This window comes from Argentina silus, assembly GCF_951799395.1.
Source record: "Argentina silus genome assembly, chromosome: X".
NCBI lineage: Eukaryota > Metazoa > Chordata > Actinopteri > Argentiniformes > Argentinidae > Argentina > Argentina silus.
The window spans coordinates 16116148-16139690 of NC_139653.1; the positions used below are offsets into that span (position 1 = coordinate 16116148).

Genomic DNA, 23543 nt, shown 5'->3' on the forward strand with positions numbered 1-23543 from the left:
CCTGCACTATATGGCTTAGTATCATTATTCAACAGAGGTCATTGGAGACGGGTAAGGCCTGCACAATACAGCTCAGAGTGTCAGTGTTCAGTGGGGGTCATTGGAGAAGATTCAGGGGATGGAGGGATGAGATAACTGTTTGTTTATCATGGGAAAGTGTTGTACAAGCTTTTTGTTGTACAAGAGGCTACAGATTTACTTGTGTCTACAGAATTATTTAATGTTAAAACACAGACACAGCATCCTAGCCCAGACCTGAGCTGCGTTGTTGAATACAGTATGCTGTGAAGTTGTTGATCATGAGGGACTATCTGGTGGTTATTAGCACAACAAAACTAGTTAGTTACATAAAGCGATGACTGTGCCACATTAAGCAATGACCCACCCATCCTAAGTTAGCATAGGTCTTCATTGCTGGCTTTATGAGAGTCCGAGCACATTTTTAGGGATTTACAGTACACCTCCATCTCTCCCACCAAGGGTGATTTATGATAACCAGAATGTTATCAGATTTCTGTCAGACTGTTATGAATGCCTTTTTATGCTGAGGCCCTAAACTGTATTGAGCTATCTTCATCACTTGGGGTTCATGGTTTGTGGTTTGGATAATTGTGCTGTTCTCATTCTGTCTTCATCAAGCCTCAATAAAGAAATAATTTCACATGGGTGAATAGAGCAGTGTAATCCTCTGGACAGGCAGGCATCTTCACTCCACAATGAGGACATTAATATGATTAATAACCTATAAATAGGAGTGGAATGCACATTTTGATTGTACCACTTCTTTCACTACAGTCCAAAAAAACAACTGGCTACCAAACTTTACTTGTCTGCAACAGTATATGCTATATGCTTCCTTGTCTCTCATATCAATTTTCAATATAAGTAGGCTACTGTATCTCTTGGTTTGGTTACCTATCTGGAACTGTCTAATAAGTAAAACATAGGATGTTTACTATATCTGCGGGGTTGTATGTTCAACAACTACAACTATGTGAGACCATGTTGAACTTAATTTGAACTTTCCCACACTTTCCTCCTATTCCTCTCACAATCTATCTTCTTAACATACATCCCTAAATCACTCAATCCCATGATTTTATTGTACCCTCTCTCACCAGCACAGGATCTGTGTTCTCTCACTACATGCTGAATCACCCTGTGGTTCTTTGTACTGCAGGAGATATTCTCCCTCTTCTGGTTTTCATATAGTGTATTATAATACACAGTGCACACCACCACTGCCCCTCCAGGCAATGCAGCCACTGAATCTCACTTCACAGCTTCAGTTAGTAGCTCTTCACAGTATTTTCCCACACACATTTCAAATCATGAGCTATATACAGTGCCTATAGAAAGTCATCATACCCCTTTGAAATAGTTACTATATTTGTCGTACAGCCTGAAATCAAAACCTTTTCCAGCTTTATGTATAAATTTAGCCATACAACATCAAACTAATGAAAAAAAAGGCAACAGTTCTGAACATTTATAAAAAATGAAAAACAAGAATAACAGGGTTGGAAAAGTCATCAGTCCCCTGATTTAATACTTTGTAGAGCCACCTTTTGCTGCAATTACAGCCATCAATCTGTTTGGATATGTCTCTACTAGCTTTGCACACCTAGATTGGAGAATATTTGCCCATTCTTCCTTGCAGAATTGTTCGAGTTCAGTCAAATTCCGTGGTGAGCGGCGATGGACTGCTCTCTTCAAGTCCATCCACAGATTTTCTAGCGGATTTAAGTCAGGGCTCTGACTTGGCCACTCAAGGACATTTACCTTTCTATCCTTAAGCCACTGCGTTGTTCTTTTGGCGATATGTTTAGGATCGTTGTCGTGTTGGAAGGTGAATGACCTGCCCATCTTCAGCTGTCTAGCAGAGGGACGCAGGTTGTCCTCAAGAATTTGGGTGTACTTGGCAGCATCCATTTTCTCTTCAATCCTGACCAATTGCCCAGTCCCCGCTGAAGAGAAACATCCCCACAACATAATGTTGCCACCACCATGCTTCATAGTAGGTATGGTGTGTTTTGGGTGGTGTGCTGTGTTTGGTTTTCGCCAAACATAGCGCTGGGAGTTCAGTCCAAAAAGTTCAATCTTAGTCTCGTCTGACCATAAAACCTTTTTCCACATGGCAACAGAATCTTCCAGGTGTGTTTTAGCATTGCACAAACGAGACTGAGTGTGGCACTTTTTCAGAAAAAGCTTATTTCTTGCTACCCTGCCATACAGGCCAGCTTTGTGTAAAGCTTGTGAGATTGTTGTCACATGCACAGACAGACCAGTCCCAGCCATAAAGACTTGTCAGTCCTTCAAAGTTGCCTTTGGCCTCTTAGTAGCTTCTCTGATCAATGTCCTCCTGGCTCGGTCATCCAGTTTGGACGGACGGCCTGATTTAGGCAAGGTGTTAGTGGTGCCATACGCCTTCCACTTCTTAATGATGCTCTGAACGGTACTCAGAGGGATAGCTAAAGCCTTCGAAATCTTTTTGTAGCCTTCACCTAACTTGTGCCTTCCTACAACTTTATCCCGGAGGCCTTTTGAAAGTACTTTTCCAACCATGGTGAATTCTTTGCAGAACTATGCACTTCTAGTAGTGGAATCCTCAAGAAACAGCTGGTTTTATTCTGAAGTAATCAAAACCACTACAATTGATGTCAGGTGAGGGGCAATTAGCCTGGTGTTTGATCTGGAAGTTGATTGGTTGCACCTGAGCAAGTTTATAATGGTATACTCTAAGGCAGGGGCGCCCAATACGTCGATTACGATCGACCGGTCGATCGCGAGAGTAGTGCGGGTCGATCACGTGACATTAAAAAAATCACGTCGTATTACGACGTGATTTCTTTTTTTACGACGGACATTTGTGCTTCAGCGGTACGAGGCAATTGAGCCAGTGTGAGTGCGCCACTTGATTGACGTACAATGCGGCCAGTCTGAGATCGCTTCTCTTCTACGGGTCACGTGTCACCATGCATTCGCGGTTAAACGTGCAACCTACTGCAAAACTCCCGCGAGCTCAGTGACCTAGTTAACCTTCCAATTTATATATACTCAAGAAGGGATATGAAAATGAGTGGGGGAGCTGGACCAAGTAAGAAGCCAAAAACGTACCACTTCCATGCGGAATGGGAGGATGACTTGTTTTTCACCATGTCTCATATATATATATATGTGTGTGTGTGTGTGTATATATATATATATATATATATATATATATATACACACACACACACACACACACACACACACACATACAGTGGGGGAAATAATTATTTGATCCCCTGCTGATTTTGTTAGTTTGCCCGATTACAAAGAAATGAGCGGTCTATCATTTTTATGGTACTTTTATTTTAACAAATAGAGACAGAATATCAACAAAGAAGTCCAGAAAAAACACATTATATAAAGTTATAAATTAATTTGCATTTGATCGAAGGAAATAAGTATTTGATCCCCAAGCAAAACATGACTTAGTACTTGGTGGAGAAACCCTTGTTGGCAAGCACAGAAGTCAGACGTTTCTTGTAGTTGGTCACCAGGTTTGCACACATCTCAGGAGGGATTTTGGTCCACTCCTCTTTACAGATCCTCTCCAAATCCTGAAGGTTTCAAGGCTTTTGCTTGGCAACTCGAAGCTTCAGCTCCCTCCACAAATTTATATGTATCATTTTTTAATGTAGGTAGATTTTGACCTGGTCATTTTGAAAGTAGCTCGCAAGCCGAAAAAGTGTGGGCACCCTTGCTCTCCTGCACCTCTGATCACTTAACCAAACCAGGTATTTCACTAATTAATTTGTAATAATTGTCCAGAATTTAACAAATATATATTTTCACTTTGATGATGAGGGTTATAATGTGTACATACAGCTCAAAAAAGTTTGATTTGATTTGATTTTAATTTCCAGGGTGTAATGTGACAAAAGGTAAAGATTTCACAGGGTATGATGACTTTCTATAGGCACTGTAAGTGTTTTTGTACCCTTTCTCAAAGCTGTAATTGTGTTCATATGAGAGGAAAGGAAACCATAGCTCTACCTCTACCTGAATTGTTTCCTCTGTAAATTCCAGGTGCTTTCTCCTGGCTCATTTTTTCAGATTTTATATAAATATTTAATGTGGGTATTGTGCAGGTGCCATTTTTTATGACAGTTGTATGCATATGGAAATAAACATTTCATGTCTGGTTGTGGCTGAAATGGAAAGCAACATGGAGTCTCCTCAAATAACTTCCACATTCAATGTCTGCCACGAACAGTCACAAGAGGCGAAATACTTTTCTTAGAGAGCTACTGGGGAGCGCTCACTTTCAAGAGCACTGAGACGCGTTGGACTCCTATCCGTTCCCCTGCTTTCTTTACTCGCCCCAGGTCTTCATGCTACAATGGTTGTGACCATGAAGCAAATCTCTGGTCTCACTATCCTCCAACCTTTTACACTCTCTCTTACCTCCAGCTCTCACTATTTTGGATGCAGTGTCCCCACTTCCAACTTCTGTCATGCTAGTGTGGGGAAAACAGAGAAGCAGTACAGTAGTTATTAATAACCTTCTCCCTGCTAGATGCTAAAATATTTGGTTAAGCTACTGTAGGGCCTGTGTTATAAGATGGAACAGCTCTCTTGTACGAGCTGCTGGTTTCTCTGTCCTTATGTGGTTTATTAGTTTTCTCTTTGGTGTGTGGTTCTGCCAGCACTGAGGCTCATTGGCTCCTCTACTGTCCTCAGACTGCTGAGTCCCCTGTACCACCTGTTGTACTAGGAGATGGAGACCCTTGTTATCACTGCCAAATCATCACCACCTCTAATGAATGATTTCCATCCATATGCACTCTTAGGAACACATACTTTGAAAGTGTTTTGAGAAGCCTGGCTTGCCTTATTTTTCTTGGCTTGGTGTCTCATGACTGCCCACTTAAGCACATAACAGCTGTATAACATGGTCGGAGCCCGATTTTAGTTAACTCCTTTCCTTGAAAGATCCTTTTTAAAATGAGCCGGAAGGAGAATTCTAATCAACTTGTGAGGTTAAACCCCACTGTAATCTCTCTCAAGCTGCAATCTAGGGCCAACACTTGCAAACAATTATCCCGCCATTACTCAGGGGCCCGATCTGATTGGCTTGTTTGCCTTGCGCTGTCTTGGGAGCTACTACAGTAATTGAGTCGGCTGCCTGGTTGATGTCTTGTGTGCTGGTGGAGCCTGCTTTTTATAAATCAAGCAGTTCCAGCTCTATCTAGATGTGCAGTGTATTAAAACCAGACTGGCGAGGGGCATTACATTAGAGTGTAATACGCTGTAATGAAGCGTACTGTGTGATATCCCGCTGCTCCCCAGTCGTCCCTGCACTGTCCTGTGCAGACAGACGCCATTCCTGGATGAGGCAGTCTTTTCTTCTGGCAGCCCTCCTGGCTGAGTGCAGGGCTGTGGAAGTCATCGTACTCTCCTCTCCCCTCGCCTCCCCTCCCCTCCTCCCCCCAGAGCCTTTCTCTGCCAGAGAGCTTGTTTGGCCCATGATCTGGCTCACGTAAACAACAAAGAGGATGGCTAGAGATGCTCTCCAGGAACACCTGGTACAGAGGGCTCGTTCACACCAGTAGTACTTTCCTATAGCAAAATCTTCCTACAAGCACAAGCATAGAGAAATAAGGCCTTCTTCTTTGTAATATGACACTGATATGATGAGAAAGGTTAGTAATTTAGCATGCTACATTTTAAGGGTCTGAGTGATTGAATTTGAATTTGTAATTGAAATAGAGAAATCTCTTTCAACCCAATTGTTGTGTTTTTATTTTGTAGTGTATGGTTATTTGACTCTAACCCAGTACATGTCTTGTGTCTTCTTCTCTACAGGTGACTGCGACTGATGCGGATGGGGGCTCCTTTGGCGCCATCACGTACTCCTTAGGATCTGGGATCAACAGTGCTGTTCCCTCTCAGTTCACCATTGGGAAAGAGACAGGCCAGATTTGCACCAGTTTGGCACTGGACAGAGACCAGGGCCCAGCCACCTACGACTTCACTGTCACCGCAGTGGATGGGGTGAGCCTCAAAATTCTGCTAATATGAGTCCATTAGGCCACACAGAGTAATCCCTTAAACGTAACAGCAGTATTTATCTAGGGCTCCCAGAGATAGGATAGCACAGACATGGCCAACAGAGCAGCAAGTCTATCATTAAACCAGCCAAATAAAAGAGGCTGAATGGGTCTCCCTGGCATGTCCGTGCTCTATGATAGGATCCTGTGCACCACACGCCAAATTATACTTAAAAGTAAAGGGGTATAAATGAAAGAGAATTACTGCATTCATGTTAAAGCAATCAGATGGAGTAATGCCTCAACTGTCAGGCAGTAATATTTAATAAGTCCTCACCACCCTCGCCACCCAATGAAAAGCCTGTACTGTACTGTATTCTCTCCAAATAAAAAGCCTATGGAACACACTGTTTAGTGGTGGTGACCCCTCTCACCCCCCACAGGTCCTGACATATTGCTGATTCCTTAGGGAAGCTATCAATCCATATCCCTCCACAAACCTGCCTGGACTATATTTTAGAGGCTACATTACACAGCAATTTTTAACAGGGTTACAGTAGGTTTTTATTTGCACCATTTAATGTGGTCTTTTAAGTGATTCTTCAAAATTTTTGTTCATGATCTAGTGTGTGTGTGTGTGTGTGTGAAAGCATAATAGAACAGAGGTCTTTTTGTCTTTGTTTTCAGGGCGGGCTGAACTCAGTAGCCTATGTAAGGGTAGATCTGCAAGACATCAATGATAACCGACCCACATTTTACCCTGTGGACTACGCTGTCAGTTTAAGCACCCAGAGCGCTCCTGGGACCTCGGTTGTCAGGGTGATGGCCTATGACCGTGACACTGGGGTGAACGGCAGAGTTACATACCGAACAGTCCCTGGAGGGGCCTCCCCATACTTTACCCTCAACAAAGACACAGGTTGGTAGGTTTGCTCCCTCTGTAACATAGTTAGGTGACATACTGAACTAACACCTTTTCTTGCACACACAAAACATTATTTTCAGGCATTCATTGTTCAAATTAGTATAGTTCATCAAGGACAGTGCAGTTTCCAGAGACAGGACACACAATTTTCCATCACATGTAGCGTTTTGATGCAACATTAAATTACCTGTTGTGCTAGTCAGTGTGATTTATATGGATTGTGTTTAACTGTTGTGTGTGTGTCTATACCCACAGGTGTGATCTCTCTGTCCCGTTCTCTACATGGGAAGGCAAACTCTGTCATCCCTATGGTGATCTCAGCCCAGGACGGTGGTGGTCTGGCTTCTCTGGTCAATGCCAAGGTCAACATCAGTGTTGTAGCAGGGCTAGTGGCACCGCCTGTATTTGAACAGACTCAGTACTACTTCACTGTGTCTGAGGATGTCCTACGAGGGACACGAGTAGGCACCGTACAGGCTAACCTTAAGAACGGTGGGTGTGTCTTACAATACCTGCTTTCACACACTTCTCAGTGAGATGGCCCAGAAGTTCGGCTCTGTTCGCCACATTTACCATTTTTTGTGCCCCCTGCACCACTTCGGCAGATAGGCATTGAGCCTCTATACACATCTCATTTAGAATCACATTCTCATTAATAAAAAATGTAATTTCATCACTTTTATAATCATCTACTTTGAGCTTGAAATTGCTCAAACTGAGTATATTGTAATTGCAATGCTTTTTGCTTGGTCTCCCTCCTTTTACTAGGCCAGTTTAAGGATATCTTCTACACCATCAGCTCTGGCGACCCTGCAGGCTACTTCACAGTGAACCCTGAGACGGGGGCGCTACGGACCAGCCTGCCCCTGGACCATGAGGCCCAGCCCTTTCTCAACTTGGAGGTCCAGTCACGGAGCGGCAGCCCCCCTGCCTTCGGCCAGACGAGTGTGCACATCACCATCGCAGACGTCAACGACAACACGCCTGTCTTCCTGCCCTCCTCCTCGGAGTCTCTGCTGCTGCCGGAGCACACTGACATGGGCACGGTGGTATACCGGGTCCAGGCTGAGGACCGTGACTCAGGGGTCAATAGTCAACTCAGCTTTGACTTGACTTCCCCTAGTGGTTCACAGCGCACCTTCAGTATAGAACGTAGCAGCGGGGAGATACGCTTGGTTGGCAGCCTGTCCTACGACAGCGTCCCTCGCTATGATCTCCAGGTGACAGCCAAGGACAGTGGAGCACCCCAGCTCAGTGCCACCCTCATGCTGGTGGTACATGTGCAGGCAGAGAGCGACCAGGGGCCTGTGTTTGACACCCTCACCTACCGCGTGGAGCTGAAGGAGGGCACCCCTCTCAGCACACGCTTCTTGCAGGTGAGGGCCTTGAGCCAAGAAACAACAGCCACAGGCTCCTCCAGCCCGCTGGCATACCACCTACGCCCAGACGGTGATGCAGCAGGGTTTGGTATTGCTGCAGCCAGTGGCTGGCTGTTTGTAAAGAGTGCCCTGGACAGAGAGGTCAAGGACATTTACATGTTGACAGTTTTGGCCACTGCAGGCCACGGGCAGATGAAGAAAACTGGCAGCACCACAGTGCGTGTGTCAGTGACAGATGAGAATGACAACTCCCCACGGCTCACACAGGAAAGAGCCTTCCTGGCTGTAAGGGAGAACCTTCCAGTGGGGACTGGCTTCGGTCGGGTGCTGGCTACAGATCGGGACACTGGCATGAACGGACGCCTCACTTACCGCTTCCTCCACCCAGACCACCACTTCCAGATCAACTCCCACACAGGTCAGCTCTCTAGATTGATAAATAGATAGATACTATAGATAGATAGATAGACAGACAGACAGACAGACAGACAGACAGACAGACAGATAGATAGATAGATAGATAGATAGATAGATAGATAGATAGATAGATAGATAGATAGATAGATAGATAGATAGATAGATAGATAGATAGATAGATGAATCTATAAATCTATTAATCATATCACCCATTGAAAGGCCTTGGGCTGTCTGCTCTCTATTGTAGTAAATCAGTCAGAAGAGGTTGACTGCAGTGTTGAGTGTCCTGCTGGGTTCTGATTGCCCTGCTGTGATAGTAAAGAGCTTGGGGCTTCTATGATCCGTTTCCGGTTGAGATGTGGGTCTCTGTTGCAGCTGCTCAGATTTGTTTCTCCAGCTGTCCTGTGTGTGTGTGTGTTTGTGTGTGTGTGTGTGTGTGTGTGTGTGTGTGTTTTGTGATCAAAGCCTGCAAGCTCTCCCTTTAATCTCCCATCATTACTGTAGTGCTTTGGACTTGTGCTTCTCACCTAAAGCTCCTTCACAGCCACTCTCCCTCTCTCTGTCTCCCTCCCCCTCCCCAGGAGAGATCAGCACAAGGACAGCCCTGGACCGCGAGCACCAGTCCAGTTACCAGCTGGTGGTGGTGGTGCAGGATGGAGGAATCCCCACACGCAGTGCCACAGGCACAGCCTTTATCACTGTGCTGGATGAGAATGACAATGCCCCCTTCTTCATCCACAGCCAGCCTGGGAGAAGCCTACTCATGCAGGTGATACAGGCAGAAACCAAGTACAGAGAACTAGGGCATGGAGTCTCTCTGATGGCTAACTATAGACATGAACAAGACGGCAACCATACACAAATGGGACCTCACTGATGTCCGTTTGGTCTTCCTCTAGGTGTTGGAAGGTCAGCCTGGTTTTCTACTGGGCACACTGCAAGCCAAAGATCCTGATGAGGGCGAGAATGGCACTATATTCTACTCTATTTCTGGTGAGTGAGAAAGAGAGGGATTATGTGTGTTAGAGAGCAATTGAAGGATGTAATTCATTATTTTCTACTGGTGAGTGAATGTGTGAGTAATGCATTTTTTTTTACTGCTACTTTGTTTTCACAGAGCTCTGCAATGCTCTGTAAAGTGTTTTAAAGCAAACTCTTTATGACTGTGTGTGCAGGTCCCAGGGCAGAGCGCTTCACTCTAAACCCTAACACAGGTGAATTGCGCTCGTCTTCTCCTCTGAGCTGCTCTGAAAGAGCTGAGTACACCTTCAACGTGACCGCCACTGACCAGGGACTGCCCTCTCTTACCACCTCCTGCACCCTGCTCATAAAGGTGAGACTCCTACTGTCACAGCCAAAACAAACACTTCTCATATCATCCCTATGTAATATCAAAGAGTGACCCCACACCAGTATGGAGAAAAGTATTGCAGTCCAAGTCTGGGTCCTCACAAAGTAGTTGCAAACAGACATATCAGGCTCACTTCTGACAGGGCTACCTCCCTTTCCCTCCCCTTTCTTCCTCTGTGACTTTTCTAAAGGGAAATTTCTATCTGAAATGGAAAAGTAGGTCTGAATCAAGTACTCCCATCTGGGTTGTGATGAGGGCCAGCTGTAGACTCTTCATATCAAGGTCAGAGTCAATGACTTCAACACTTTTAATACAGTAGCCCTGTTCAATAAGAGGGAGGGATATATGCTCACATAAAATATACCATTGAAGTTAATTAAGTTCATATTTAATATACAACAAAATAGTGACCGTGAGCATAATGGAAGCAACCTGTTGTAAAATCCTGAATTACAGTATGGGTTCCAGGAAAATAGAACACTTTTGTAATGGGTGTAGTAAAGGTCCCTAGGTTTTTCCCTTCCCCTCTTCCAACGTCAAGAATGAAAGCAATAATTAGTAAGTGATTGGCTTAACCAGTGCTATGTTTTTCTTGTCTGCTGACACATTTCTTTGAAATGTCATAATTTTAAACTCATGTTCCAAATACAGCACTGTATCGAGGATGTGACCTCACACTAATTTCGGTTTGGAACGCTCCCCAAAATTCAATTTACTGCCTAATGTGGAATTAATTAACAGATTGTTAGATTATGTTTCATAAGACAAACTGCTTCTTTTTTGACTGCCAACATAGGGGTGCTGTGTTTTATAATGTTGTGTTTTATGTGAACATATAGGCTGAAACTAATGAAGTATCAGTGAGGATGTGACTCCATACCCTGTTAAAAATGAAAAACAGATTTATTAGAACAATGTGTCATATGTGTAACTTATGGTGCTGGTTTCCTACAAAGGAGTAAGGCGCTGAATTATAGCCTTTGAAGTCGTTCTTGATTGGTCATCAATCGCCGTGTAAAAATCTGTACTTTTGAGGACCATACCCTGGTGCTAAAATTGAATCCTCTTACAATTTCCTATTCTGATTATGTTTATTTTTATCTGTTATTATTATTCCCGCAATGACAACCTTATCTGATTAAATCTGATTAACGCTAGCAGGCATGTTGTTGAAGTTAAAAAAAAAATAGAAAACCTCTGAAAACATGTTTATTTTATTCCCAATGACAAAATGGAGAGAGTGGGTAAAAATCTGGTTCTGTTTAGGATCCCATATTAGGATTATTTTCATTGTATTGGAAATTCTCAACTCAAACTGCCACCAGGCATGTACTATGCTCCTTTGACACCAAGCATGAGTTTTATTACAGTACTGTTCGCCCAACTTGTACAGTATACTGGCAGGATCTTTATTGCTGTTCATTGTTGCCCCCTACATTGATTGGTGTAAACTGTAAAAACTATGATGATAAGCTAATTCAGTCCTTTTACATAATTTCTTTACAGGTTCTTAGCTTGACCAGAGCTACTTCCAAAGCCAACTCCCGCTCCATATCATTCAACTCAGTAGAGGAGGCTAAACCTGGCTCTATCATTGGCTCTGTGCGGCCACATGACAGAGAGCTGCATGAGGCAGGTCACGTGACCTACACTGTTGTTGGCGGTACAGCTCAGGATGGGACGTTTGTGGTAGACCGTCTGACTGGAGATGTGTACCTTGCCCGGGAGCTGGACTATGAGAGAGATGCCCGCTACAGCCTGCAGATAGAGGTGGACGACTTCTCCCAGGCCTTCCCCAGCAGCCACCTTGTCCAGCTGGACATTGATGTGGAGGACAGCAATGACCATGCCCCCCAGTTCCCTGAGGACCTTGTCACTATAGTCATCCCTGAGAACATGGAGCCTGGCTCGTCCATCTATATCTTTCAGGCCACAGACAAGGATGGGACTGGGCCCAACAGTGATCTATGCTACTCCATCCTGCATCAGTGGCCTGACCAACCTGGCATCCTAACCCTTGATCCCTCCAGTGGGGTTTTATACCTGGGCCAGAAGCTGGACCATGAGATCACTTCCTCCCTCATCGTGGTTGTTCAGGCCACTGACTCCGCCCTCAATGCTAGTCTGAGACGTTGGGGGTCTATAACAGCTCGCATCTTTGTGACGGATGAGAATGACAATGCTCCTGTGTTCAGCTCGCCCACGGCGGTGAGTGTGATGGAGGACCAACCTGTGGGCTTTGTGGTGCTGTATGTCATGGCCCTAGATGCAGACCAGGGGGAGAATGGCCACGTGACCTACCGAATCCAGGCTGGCAACTTTGGGGGAACATTCAGTCTCAACTCCAACACTGGTAAGTCACCCCACCCCACTGAAGCTGTCCTGGGAGACCCTGCAGACACTGCATATGTCACCTCGCCCCTCACCTAAGTGGTCACCTACACTTCTGTAATGGTCCCTTTGTTTTATAATCCAGCAGAATTCTTGCCTCATCTTTCAGCATTACTTTTTTTCAGTCAGATGCCAAACATGCATCTGTGTGTGTTCATCCATTCCCATGAAAGCCCAGGTAGAAACAGCAAAGCAAAGAACCTCAGGCTCTGGCTGGGAACCATTAAAGCAGGGATCATAGCCCACGTGTGTGTGTGTGTGTGTGTGTGTGTGTGTGTGTGTGTGCATGCGTGTGTGACTGTGAAACTTTGCTTACACACACTACACACACACACAGTTGTTTGGTCCTCAGGGCTTTGTTGTGGTGTGCGAGACACGTGTCGACCCTGGCTCCACTTTCCCCAAATCAGGAGCCCCCTGGACTGCCGAGGGGATGGAAACAGTCAGGATCTGTCATGCGTGTCACTAGAGCTCAGCCCACAGTGTGCCCATCTTGAACTGTTTTCAGTCACACTGGTCATTTGTTAAAACAATGACAGAGTTAATCCTTTGAGCACCTGGTTTGCTCCTGTTCTAGGGTTTATGACAGGAGAAATGGGACCAGCTCTTCACATTCTATTTTAATTAGTTTTGCATTACACTTTACTACAATAGAGAGAACTCTCGACAAACAATCGGGGAACTCCAAAAGCCTAATGTGGAGTGTCTCTTAACTACAGTATATTATGTTTCTATTTTCCTTTCCGACATGTCTTTGACCAAATACAGAGATCATCAATTACAATCTGCTAAGGTGATATAATAATAACAACTTATTTTTAAAGACAGCTTTTATAGATCTATCTATTCTATTCTCTAATGAGTATGTGAACTGCAGTATGTGAACAAACCTCTGCTTGCTGTCTACATACTGCTTACCTCAGTTAACCCCCAGCCTTAAGAATGTTGACTGCCCAACCCACATGTAGGCCAGATATACTGGAATTGGAAACATCTAAAATAAGAACATTTCCATGTTTCCCTTCTCTCTCTCTCTCTCTGTCTCCCCTCCCTCTCTCTCTCTATCTCTCCTCCCCATATGTTATCACTGACCAGGCTTACAGCAGGATCACAGAGGAGTCAAACTGGCTGAAAATATTCCAGCCAGTAACTCCAACCAGATTAAAGGCTTAGGGGCAAGTTCTCTTAGAGCCTGAGAGATACAAAGAGAAAACAAAAAAAAGTTAAAACAGCCCCAGTGTCATGGCCCCCCTTGTTCCTCCAATCCCTCTTTGACGGTTGCATCTCATTTTAAAGCATGAAATTGAAATTGAATCAAGGCGAGCTCTGCCCTCTCAGGGCAGGATAATGAAAAGTGAGGGTGCCCCTAATTTCTGCAGTGCACGGCAGGCCTGGCCGTTGCGTGTCTAGAGCGTGTGTTTACTGCCTCCCTCTCCTGGCTGCGGTATTCTGTGTTGGAAAAACTTGTAAACTGTGGCCAGATATTTTGGCTGTTACAGCAGTGGCGGTAGCGCTCAGGTAGGCAAGCACAGTGTGGAGCTTTACTCAGATTCTGCTCTCACAACATCTTTTCTTTACTTTTTTGAAACTGCTTTAAACATGTAGGGTCACTTGTTATCCTTGCAGTATGAGTCTCACACCAGGAAGCACATGCAGGCAGACAATGTGGTACTGTCGGCCTCTAACATCACTCCTCTACAGTTGACATACACATGATTGCTCGCTTGAGATATCATAATGTATAACAGGAGATGTGTTATCATATTTAATGTGTAAGTCCTCCTACCCCAGGGTCTCTCTCCATCCTCAAACCAATCGACCGTGAAGAGCAGGAGCTCTTTAACTTGACCATTGTGGCTGAGGATCATGGGATGCCCCAGCATTCCTCCAGCCAGCTGCTGTCGGTCCAAGTGATAGATGTGAATGATGAAACTCCCTTGTTTGAGGAGAGAGAGTATGCATCGCAGATAGCAGAGAACCAGCCTCCAGGAACCACTGTCCTGGTGGTGTCTGCCTCCGACCGGGACCAAGGTGAGCCATGCTACATGTACAGATCAATACATATTAGCTACATTGATGCTCATAGATACAAAATGTTTAATCTTTTTGTGTTACATAGCAGATTCATATCAACATTACATCATGACACACATTTCTCTTAATACTTTAAGAATTGTGTTTCTTTCAAAAATAGAATGTGTCTCTGATTCCCTTTTTGTATCTCCTCAGGCCCATGTGCAGAACGCATGTTCCCATCATGGACATAAGCAGTTGTTTTTAATTGAAGACAATGCAGGGGGGTGGGGGGTGGAGGAGGGGTACATTCTCTTGGACTTAGTCAGAAGCACATAAAACAGAAGGATTATAAACCCTCTCTCCAGGAGCAATTAGTGAAGTAAATAGGTGAGGGTGCCAGACTGTTCTCCCTTAGCACGCAATCTGGCATGCAGACAATGCGCCCACTGCTTAGACAGCAAAACAAACTACAAACAAATAAAAAAGGAATAGCGCTGTGTTTACTTTTTGATGTGAGAAAAATAAATTATGTATTTTCACAAGTATTGTCTGGGGGCAAATTTGTCTTAGCCTACTTGACGGAGATAACTGATTGTCATTCAGCCTGTGGCCCTCTGACAATATGTTGACTGTGTGTCCTTTTTCTATAGGGACCAACAGTCTTGTGACATATGGAGACATCTCTGAGGAGGGCTTCACCATCAATCCAGCGACAGGTGTCATAACAACCACAAAAGCCCTGGACAGGGAGACCCAGGAGTACTACACTGTGACAGGTATTGTCCTCTGACAAAATTTCAAGTTGGCAGGTTTTTTTAGCCTTGTTAAAGGCATATGTGAGTGGTATATGTCTTTTTTCAGCTCTCTCATGTTGTACCTTTTCAAAAATAATACTATTATCTTTCCCCTTGTTTCCCATATCATTGACAGTATATGCCACAGATGGTGGGCTCCCACCTAACTACGACAAGGTGATAGTGAGGATCAGGGTTCTAGATGAGAATGACAATGCCCCAGCCTTCGGACGGCTCTACTACAGTCTAGAGGTGCCTGAGAACATAAAGCCTGTGGCCCTCTTTACCCTGAGAGCCACTGACCAGGACTCAGGGGACAGTGGAAAGATGCAGTACAAAATCACAGGTCAGACCCCACAAACTGCCACATTATACAGTATTATATCACAACATGGATCCACTACAGAAAATAACAGTTTTCAAAATGAATTGTATGTTTAAAGGTATACTCCAAATAGAGATGGTTAGATTTATTTGAATTCTGTTATTGTGCCTCTTCAGCTGGAGACCTGTCAGGAGACTTCTGTTTGGACAGAGGTGTGCTGTCGACCTCCAGGCCCCTGGACAGGGAGAAGAAGGCCAGGTACACACTGACAGTTACAGCCCAGGACCAGGGCACTCCTCCCCTCAGCAGCACAGCCACAGTGGAGGTGACCATCCTGGACATTAATGACAACAGCCCCCAGTTTCAGAGCAGCAGCTACACTGCAGACGTGTCTGAGGATGTCCCCTTAGGGTCCCTGGTCTTGGAGTTGACAGCTACAGACCTGGATGAGGGTTCCAACAGCCAGGTGCTCTATTTCCTGGGCCGAGGCTCCCATGGCATGTTTATCGTAGACCAGCACACAGGCCGCATCATCACTGCAGCACTACTGGACAGAGAGAAGAAGGCCTCATACACCTTTGAGGTGTGTGCGATGGACTCCTCCCTTTCCAGCCCCCGTAACTCCACAACTCAGTTAACTGTCTACATTCAGGATGTTAATGACAATGCACCATTTTTCATCCAAGACCCTCTCATCATCAACACCTCAAAAAGCATTGTGTCCAGCCACCATGTACTGGCCACCATGAGGGCAGAGGACAGGGACTTTGGGGCCAATGGCTCTGTGTTCTACCGCTTTGCAAGCCTTGTGAGGGGTTTCACCATCAACTCTCTGACTGGAGACATTCAGGCCACAGAGAAGCTGCAGTCACTGACCCAAAGTCAGCATATACTGATAGTAGAGGCAATGGACCAAGGCAGCCCAGCCCAATCCTCACTGGGAGTGGTGGTCATCTATATCAGGGAGCAGAGCTACAGGGGCATCCGCTTCTTACGCAACCAACGTGACGTCACCCTGCAGGAAAACGCAGCCAAAGGTACCAATATCAGATTTGCTTGCAGTTTTAGAATAGGGTTAACCTGTTGATTATGATGTTGGGGGAAAATTTGAATTAATTTGTGAAATGTGACAGTAATGTTGGTGGAAACAGTGTGAGAATGAAGTGTGTGTTTTGTCCTCTTAGGTACAGCAGTGGTAACGACTCAGGCCCAGTACCCAGATGGCTCTCGCACTGACATCAGCTACAGCATCTTTAGTGGCAATGGACTGCAGTCCTTTGGAATCAGCTCCACCACTGGTGCGTCCCTGTAGTGGTGTTTTAGAATAATATTCTGAACACCATAAGAAATAAAATGTATTTGAAGCTGTATTGGTTCTTATCCATTGTTATTTTACAAACCAGGTGAAATCTGGGTTCAGAGCTCCTCTGGGTTGGACTTTGAAGAGACCCCCAGACTCCGCCTTGTGGTGAAGGCTGAAACTGCTTCCTCCAGCTCCTTCATGGCTGTCAACCTGATCCTGCAGGATGTCAATGACAACCTGCCACGCTTCCAACTCCAGAACTATGTAGCCTACATTAAAGAGGCACAGGGCTATGATGTCCCCATTATTCAGGTGTAGTATCTACACCCTTACATTTATTAGGCTTGGCTTTTATTAAAGTGTGAAGTTGTGGAGAAAGAAGAAAACACTATGCCTCAAACTGCAGGGATCTGGATATTTTCTGTGCTGCTGAGAAGTGAATCTGTTCCTTTATCTATGTTTCCAGTGACCCTGTTGATTACAGTGAAATCCATTGTATTTCCATGTATTGGAAAGAGGAAGCACTTTGTCTTCTTTTACCTCTATACTCCAACAGTTTGGGTTTGAAATCAAACAATTACTATGAGGTCAAAGTAGAGATTCTCAGTGTTAATTCAATGGTTTTTTTTCAGATTGTGTTCACCAGTACAGGCCTGTACTGCAACCATCTTCAGTTGTTGTTTGTTTTGAGGTTTTTTTACCTTAACTGAAAAACTGAAAACGTTGCTATGGCAGTATGTTTGGGGTCATTGTCTTACTGTATGATGAAGTGTCAGGCAATGAATTTGGAGGCATTTGCTTGTACTGTATGCTGTAAATCTTGGGCAGATCCTTTTTTCTCCAAACTTTCCTCTTGGAATCACTCTGGTACATGATCATATTTGTTTTATCTGTCCACCATTTTCCAGACCTCTGCAGGCTTCTGAGGTATTTTTTTTGCAAACTGTACCATGACCATCATTTTTGAGGATAACTCATGGTTTGTACCTTGCAGCGAAGCCTCTGTAATTCGTCTGGTGATGTATTCTTTGGATGGTAGTCTCTGACACATTTACATTTACCTCCTAGAGAGTGTTCCAGATCTCTGGGACAAATGTTTTGGGGTTTTTCTTAATTATGGTGAGCATTCTTCGGTCATCCACTGTAGAAGTCTTCCTTGGCCTACCAGCCTGTTTGCGATTGCTGAGCTCACCGGTGCTTTCTTTCTTTTTTAATGATCTTACAAACTGTTGATTTTGGTACGTCTACGTTTTTCGCTATTTTTCTGATTGATTTTTCTGATATAATGGCTTATACATGTCTCTTTGGTCCTCATGTTGACAGACATCAATAACTGACTCCAAAGGCAAATGCAAAGCCAAGAATCAATACAGACATTGACAGCTCTCTTATGCCTGTACAAATTATGGGACAGAACACACATGACTAACCAGAAACAAGCCAATTTGAAAAAGAAAAAACATTGAATTAAAGCTGAGAATCTCTACTTTAATATCATAGTAATTGTTTGATTTCAAATCCAAGCTGTAGAACTAAAAGAAGACAAAACGCTTCCTCTTTCCAATACTTATGGATGGCTTCCTGACTCTGACTTCCAAGTCCAATATTGCTCACCAGTTCACGTTACACTGAAACAGCTGTTACAAATCTATCTTTATTTTCATTTCCAATATCTGCGGCAATTTCCGCAGGTTCTGGCGGATGACCTGGATCAGGGTCAGAATGGCCAGGTGACCTATTCCATCAGGTCATCATCCATGAGTGGCCTGTTTAAGATTGACCCCCTGACTGGCAGCATCACCACTGCAGCCATCATGGACAGAGAGATCTGGACACAAACAAAGTGAGGGCGCATTATTTTCTCTCTCTCTCCTGTACAACGCCCTTTCTGTTCTGTGATGAACGTTTGTATCCACCAGCCTGCCATGTGGTATCCCTCAGCAGGGCTCTTTATGTCTCTTCTGCACAGTTTGACCTTTGTTTTCATGGTAGGGTTTCATATCGGCTCACAAATATGCTCGCTCTCAGTATTAAAAAATAAATCTCTTTCGTGACTCATCTAAAAAATGGGATGATCTAAGCAGGAGATGAAACGTTATGAAACCTGGTTCATAAAATACTTTATTTTCAAAGTCCAGACGCTAACTTTCATTTTGTGGCACCAGGCTTGTTGTTACAGCAACAGACCGAGGAACCCCACGGTTGGCTGGCTCTGCGACTCTCACCGTGATCATTGTGGACCTCAACGACAACAGTCCAACAATCCCTTTGCCACGGGAGATCCGGCTGCCTGAGGGTAAGTCAACTTCTCGGTGAACCTCAGTCCAGTGATCTTATCAATGAGCCTTACATTTTACTCTCTGGCAGCATACTCAGCAGGGATAAAAGTCTGACCCTTTTATGAGATATGCTATTGCCAAGTTCTTCTGTGTTCATTTCCTGTATATTTCATGTCTAAAATGTCCTGTATAAAATATCCCAGAATTTAGAAAAAATCATCTCTCTGTAACATATTCATAAGAAGCACCGTGATATGATATGGGATGGGATGGGAATACATTAATACCCTTCTCCTTTCATGTGTTTATTCCCTTCCTTCTTCTCCCTCTCCATGCAGACACTCTGATAGGTACAATGATCACTCAGGTGACAGGCAATGATGTGGACTCAGGCCCAGCCCTTGTCTACACGCTGCAGCTGGACCCAGACAGCCTGGGCACATTTGGGATCCACCGCTACGGAGGAGGGGTGTCTCTGACTGCCCCGCTCGACTTTGAGGAGAGGACCTGGTACACTCTGACTGTCAGATCTTCTGACTCCAAACACCAGAGTGAGGCCAACCTGACAGTGCTGGTGGAGGATGTGAACGACAATGCCCCGACATTCACCCAAGACCTTTATCAGGTACCTCCTCCATCCCCAACATGCCACAAATACCCTCCCCATTCTGATCACTAAAAAACAAATATGGACTGTTTCTATTTCCACTTTTGCAATAACAACTTTATTACTATATAACGATAAAGTAACTACCAAATTACTATGCAAAAACATGTTAATACTGTTCCTAATGCAATGCAATGTTACTGGAATAATAACAACATCACTACATGGGAATAGAGTAACTAAATGTAAAAATCTCGAGCAGTACAACTATTATGTTTTTTCTCAGGTGACTCTGGCAGAGCATTCCCCAGATGGCAGTGCAGTCATCACAGTAACAGCCACTGACTGTGATTCTGGAGAGAATGGGAGAGTCACATACAGAGTGAAGTCATCAACTCGAGACATATTCTACATTGACCCCAGCAATGGTAAAGTCACTCAGTTAACTTTCTTTTCAATTGTTGCATTTGTCATTGGCTGTCATTCATGCTACATTAAATTGCAATATAATCAGATGCAGAGTTATAGAGATTATATTAGGAGTATCTGCTTTTCATTCTATTAAATCAGCTTCTATTTCCTGACAGGTACCCTATTTATCAACCAAAAGGCAGAGTTTGACTCTGAGAGGCCCTCCATCTTGGTGGTGATAGAAGCTCGGGATATGGGCTCCCCAGCATTGTCCTCCATCGCCACTGTTCAAGTACTGGTGTTAGACATCAATGACAACACTCCTGTGTTCCACCAATCAGAGTACAGAGCCACTGTGTCTGAGGATGGCCTCCCAGGGTCTACCATCCTGACCCTGGAGGCTGTGGATGGGGACATGTCCCGAGAGAACTGTGGCTTTGACTTTGCAATTGCCAGTGGGAATGCAGGAAACGCCTTCCAGATCGAGAGCAGCGTGCACTTCCTAGAAGGGCGGGGCTTCCAAACAGTGGGCAGTCTGATCCTGACAGAGGGGCTGGACTTCGAGGCAGTGCCCAGTTACAACCTCACCGTGGTGGTGTCCGACCGGGGAATTCCTCAGCGCAGCTCCAGTGTGCCCATTCTCATCAGCGTTATAGATGCCAATGACAACCCACCAGCCTTCAGCCATGTGGAGTACAGAGTGGTCCTGAGTGAAGGGGCGGCTGCAGGGACAGAGGTACTACATCTGTCTGCCACAGACCCAGACTCTGCACCCAATGGAGAGGTGCAGTACTCCATCAGCTCAGGGGATGAGACGGGTATGTTCTATGTGGACCAGTGGACAGGGACACTAAGATTGCAAAGACCTCTGGACAGCGAAAAACAGTCCTCCCATGTGATCGTCATCCAGGCCTCTGATGGCAAGGGCCACTATTCTTTGGCTCCTGTTAGTGTGGAAGTGAAGGATGTCAATGACAACAGGCCCTATTTCCCCCTTAAACTGCTGACAGTGAGCATACGGGAAAACCAGCCTCAGAATGCCCTAGTTACCATGCTTCATGCCATTGACCATGACATAGGTGTTTTTGGCCAATTGAGATATTACATGGTAGACAAATCTGGGGAGGGGAAAGAAGCTTTCCTGGTAAACCAGACCTCAGGAGAAATACGGACTCTCTCCACTTTTGATTTTGAAAAAGAGAACTCCTTCAATTTTGTAGCGCTTGCTATGGATGCAGGCAACTATTCGGCCACAGTCACAGTACAAGTGTTTGTCACAGGTGAAGATGAATACGACCCAGCATTTACCTCCTCAGAGTTCTCCTTCCAAGTGCCTGAGGATGCTAAGAAAGGGCAGAGCATAGGCCAAGTGCAGGCTAGAGATGAAGACAGTGGTGTAGATGGCATCGTCCTCTACTCTCTAGCAAAGACCTCATCCTACTTTGAGGTCAACAAGTCCACGGGCATGATCTCGCTGAAGATGGACAGCTACAGCAGACATATGAGCCGGTCTAAGAGAGAAGTTCGTCTGATGACACTGGACGTGACAGCCCACAGCCCGCTGCAGACCTCTCGTGTGGCTACTGCCCAGCTCACGATCGATGTCACACACACCTCCTTCGGCTTGGCCTCAGACAAGAACATGCTGCTCGTCAGTGTGATTTCAGTCTCACTGGGGGCCATTGTCATCTTGATCGTAATCGCTGTGGCACTGTTCTTTGTCAAGTTCAGACGGCAGAAGAAGGAGCAACAATCCCGTAACAGAACACCAGCCTCCGGAACAATATTACAGAAGATTGAGGAAAGTAAAGTAACAGGGAATGATAGAATCTACCACCAGACTCTGCCTGGGTATGCTGCTGATCAAAGGCAGAGTAGTGAGGGTCCATACACACGTGGGGGGTCCCTGGACCCCTCCCACTCCAGTGGCCGTGGCTCAGCAGAGGCTGAGGCAGCGGAGGATGATGAGATCAGGATGATAAACGAGTATCCCCGTGTGTCCAGTGTCTCCTCCTCCATGCAGGAGCACATCTCTGCCCGAGGACCAGACTCTGGCATCCAGCAGGATGCAGATCAGCTCTCCGACATCTCCTGTGAACCATCTATGGATTCTAACCAGTGGTACAAAGGGAAAAGGCTTGGCAGTCTCAGTGGGACTCTGTTAGCTGGCCAGGTGCCAGCCTACAGGGATGAAGGGGGTGGATATCTGGGTGTGGGAAGAGGGCTAAATATCTCTCACCCTAAAGACTACGTTTTTCCAGAGGATGGGAAACCTCCTGTGGATGGCTCCCTAACAGCCATAGTAGCCAGTGATGAGGAGCTAAGGGGCAGCTACAACTGGGACTACCTCCTGAACTGGTGCCCTCAGTTCCAGCCCTTAGCTAATGTGTTCACAGAAATAGCACGGCTAAAGGACGAGACCGCTCCACCTAATCCACGCAGGCCCTTTCAGCACAAAGCAAAGGCGGACCCCAAACCCAGAATCGACCCCCCGCCTCTCATTACCTCTGTGGCCCACCCGGGGGCCAAAACTGTCCCCCCTAAGCCTGCTGTGGGGAGAACTTTCCCACACCTGGCCTCTTTACGGAGATCCCCCATCAGCTATGAGGGATCCATCTCCTCAGTGGCCATGTCCCCCAGTTTCTCCCCTTCCCTCTCTCCTTTGGCGGCCCGCTCCCCAGCCATCACCCCCTTCGGTGTCACCCAGGGCCCATCTGCCTCCATGATCAGCACAACTGAACAGAACCTGGAGCATAGTGAGGTGGCAGAGATGAGGATTTAAACTCTCCAGACACCACTCTCGAATAGTGAGTGATTGTTCCTTCAAAGCAAGGGATACAACTCCAAAAGTGTCAGGGCCACAGTGTGGTATCAGTAGACAAATGAACTGGATTAAGATGTGTACTGTAGCCTCACTGCTGGCCAGAGAGCTGAGGGTGTGGTGTATAATGAACTAACTTGACTCAAAAACTGAACTAGAATAAAACTGAGGCCAAAATGGATGTTGCCATTTTGAAGAAACCCTTCCCCCTCAAACAAAACAGTGTCAAGAGTTCATGTCAAACTATCTAGTGTTTGCTCATTGAAATGGGGAGCCAAGGTTGATGTCAATATGTTGTACAAGAGACCATTTGTGTCTATATTTTTATACTGACATTTAGTTTCTGACTAGAAAATGACATTACCTATGTCAAAAGGTTGTTATAGCCTCAGAATTTATTTCCATATTTGTATATTTGTAGCTATATGATAGTATGTTTGTATTTGTATTTAGTTGTATGTTCTGTAATTACTACTTTGTGTTCAT

The 23543-nt window shown here is 45.2% G+C and overlaps 1 protein-coding gene across 1 annotated transcript in view; it reads left to right on the forward strand.

Moving 5' to 3' along the window:
- dchs1a (dachsous cadherin-related 1a) overlaps nt 1-23018 on the forward strand; it is a gene marked incomplete at both ends in the record, with an annotated part of 86503 nt that extends 63485 nt beyond the window's left edge. Inside the window, 19 exons of the mRNA XM_083694488.1 lie at nt 5854-6042; nt 6726-6957; nt 7219-7455; nt 7732-8760; nt 9341-9528; nt 9659-9752; nt 9935-10092; nt 11617-12463; nt 14293-14532; nt 15168-15293; nt 15448-15657; nt 15813-16673; nt 16821-16934; nt 17040-17251; nt 18631-18782; nt 19105-19235; nt 19557-19843; nt 20112-20253; nt 20413-23018. Of these exons, the coding sequence (XP_083550614.1) occupies nt 5854-6042; nt 6726-6957; nt 7219-7455; nt 7732-8760; nt 9341-9528; nt 9659-9752; nt 9935-10092; nt 11617-12463; nt 14293-14532; nt 15168-15293; nt 15448-15657; nt 15813-16673; nt 16821-16934; nt 17040-17251; nt 18631-18782; nt 19105-19235; nt 19557-19843; nt 20112-20253; nt 20413-23018 (8055 nt within the window). The remainder of the gene's footprint in view (nt 1-5853; nt 6043-6725; nt 6958-7218; nt 7456-7731; nt 8761-9340; nt 9529-9658; nt 9753-9934; nt 10093-11616; nt 12464-14292; nt 14533-15167; nt 15294-15447; nt 15658-15812; nt 16674-16820; nt 16935-17039; nt 17252-18630; nt 18783-19104; nt 19236-19556; nt 19844-20111; nt 20254-20412) is intronic.
- Between the last annotated feature and the right edge of the window lie 525 nt (nt 23019-23543).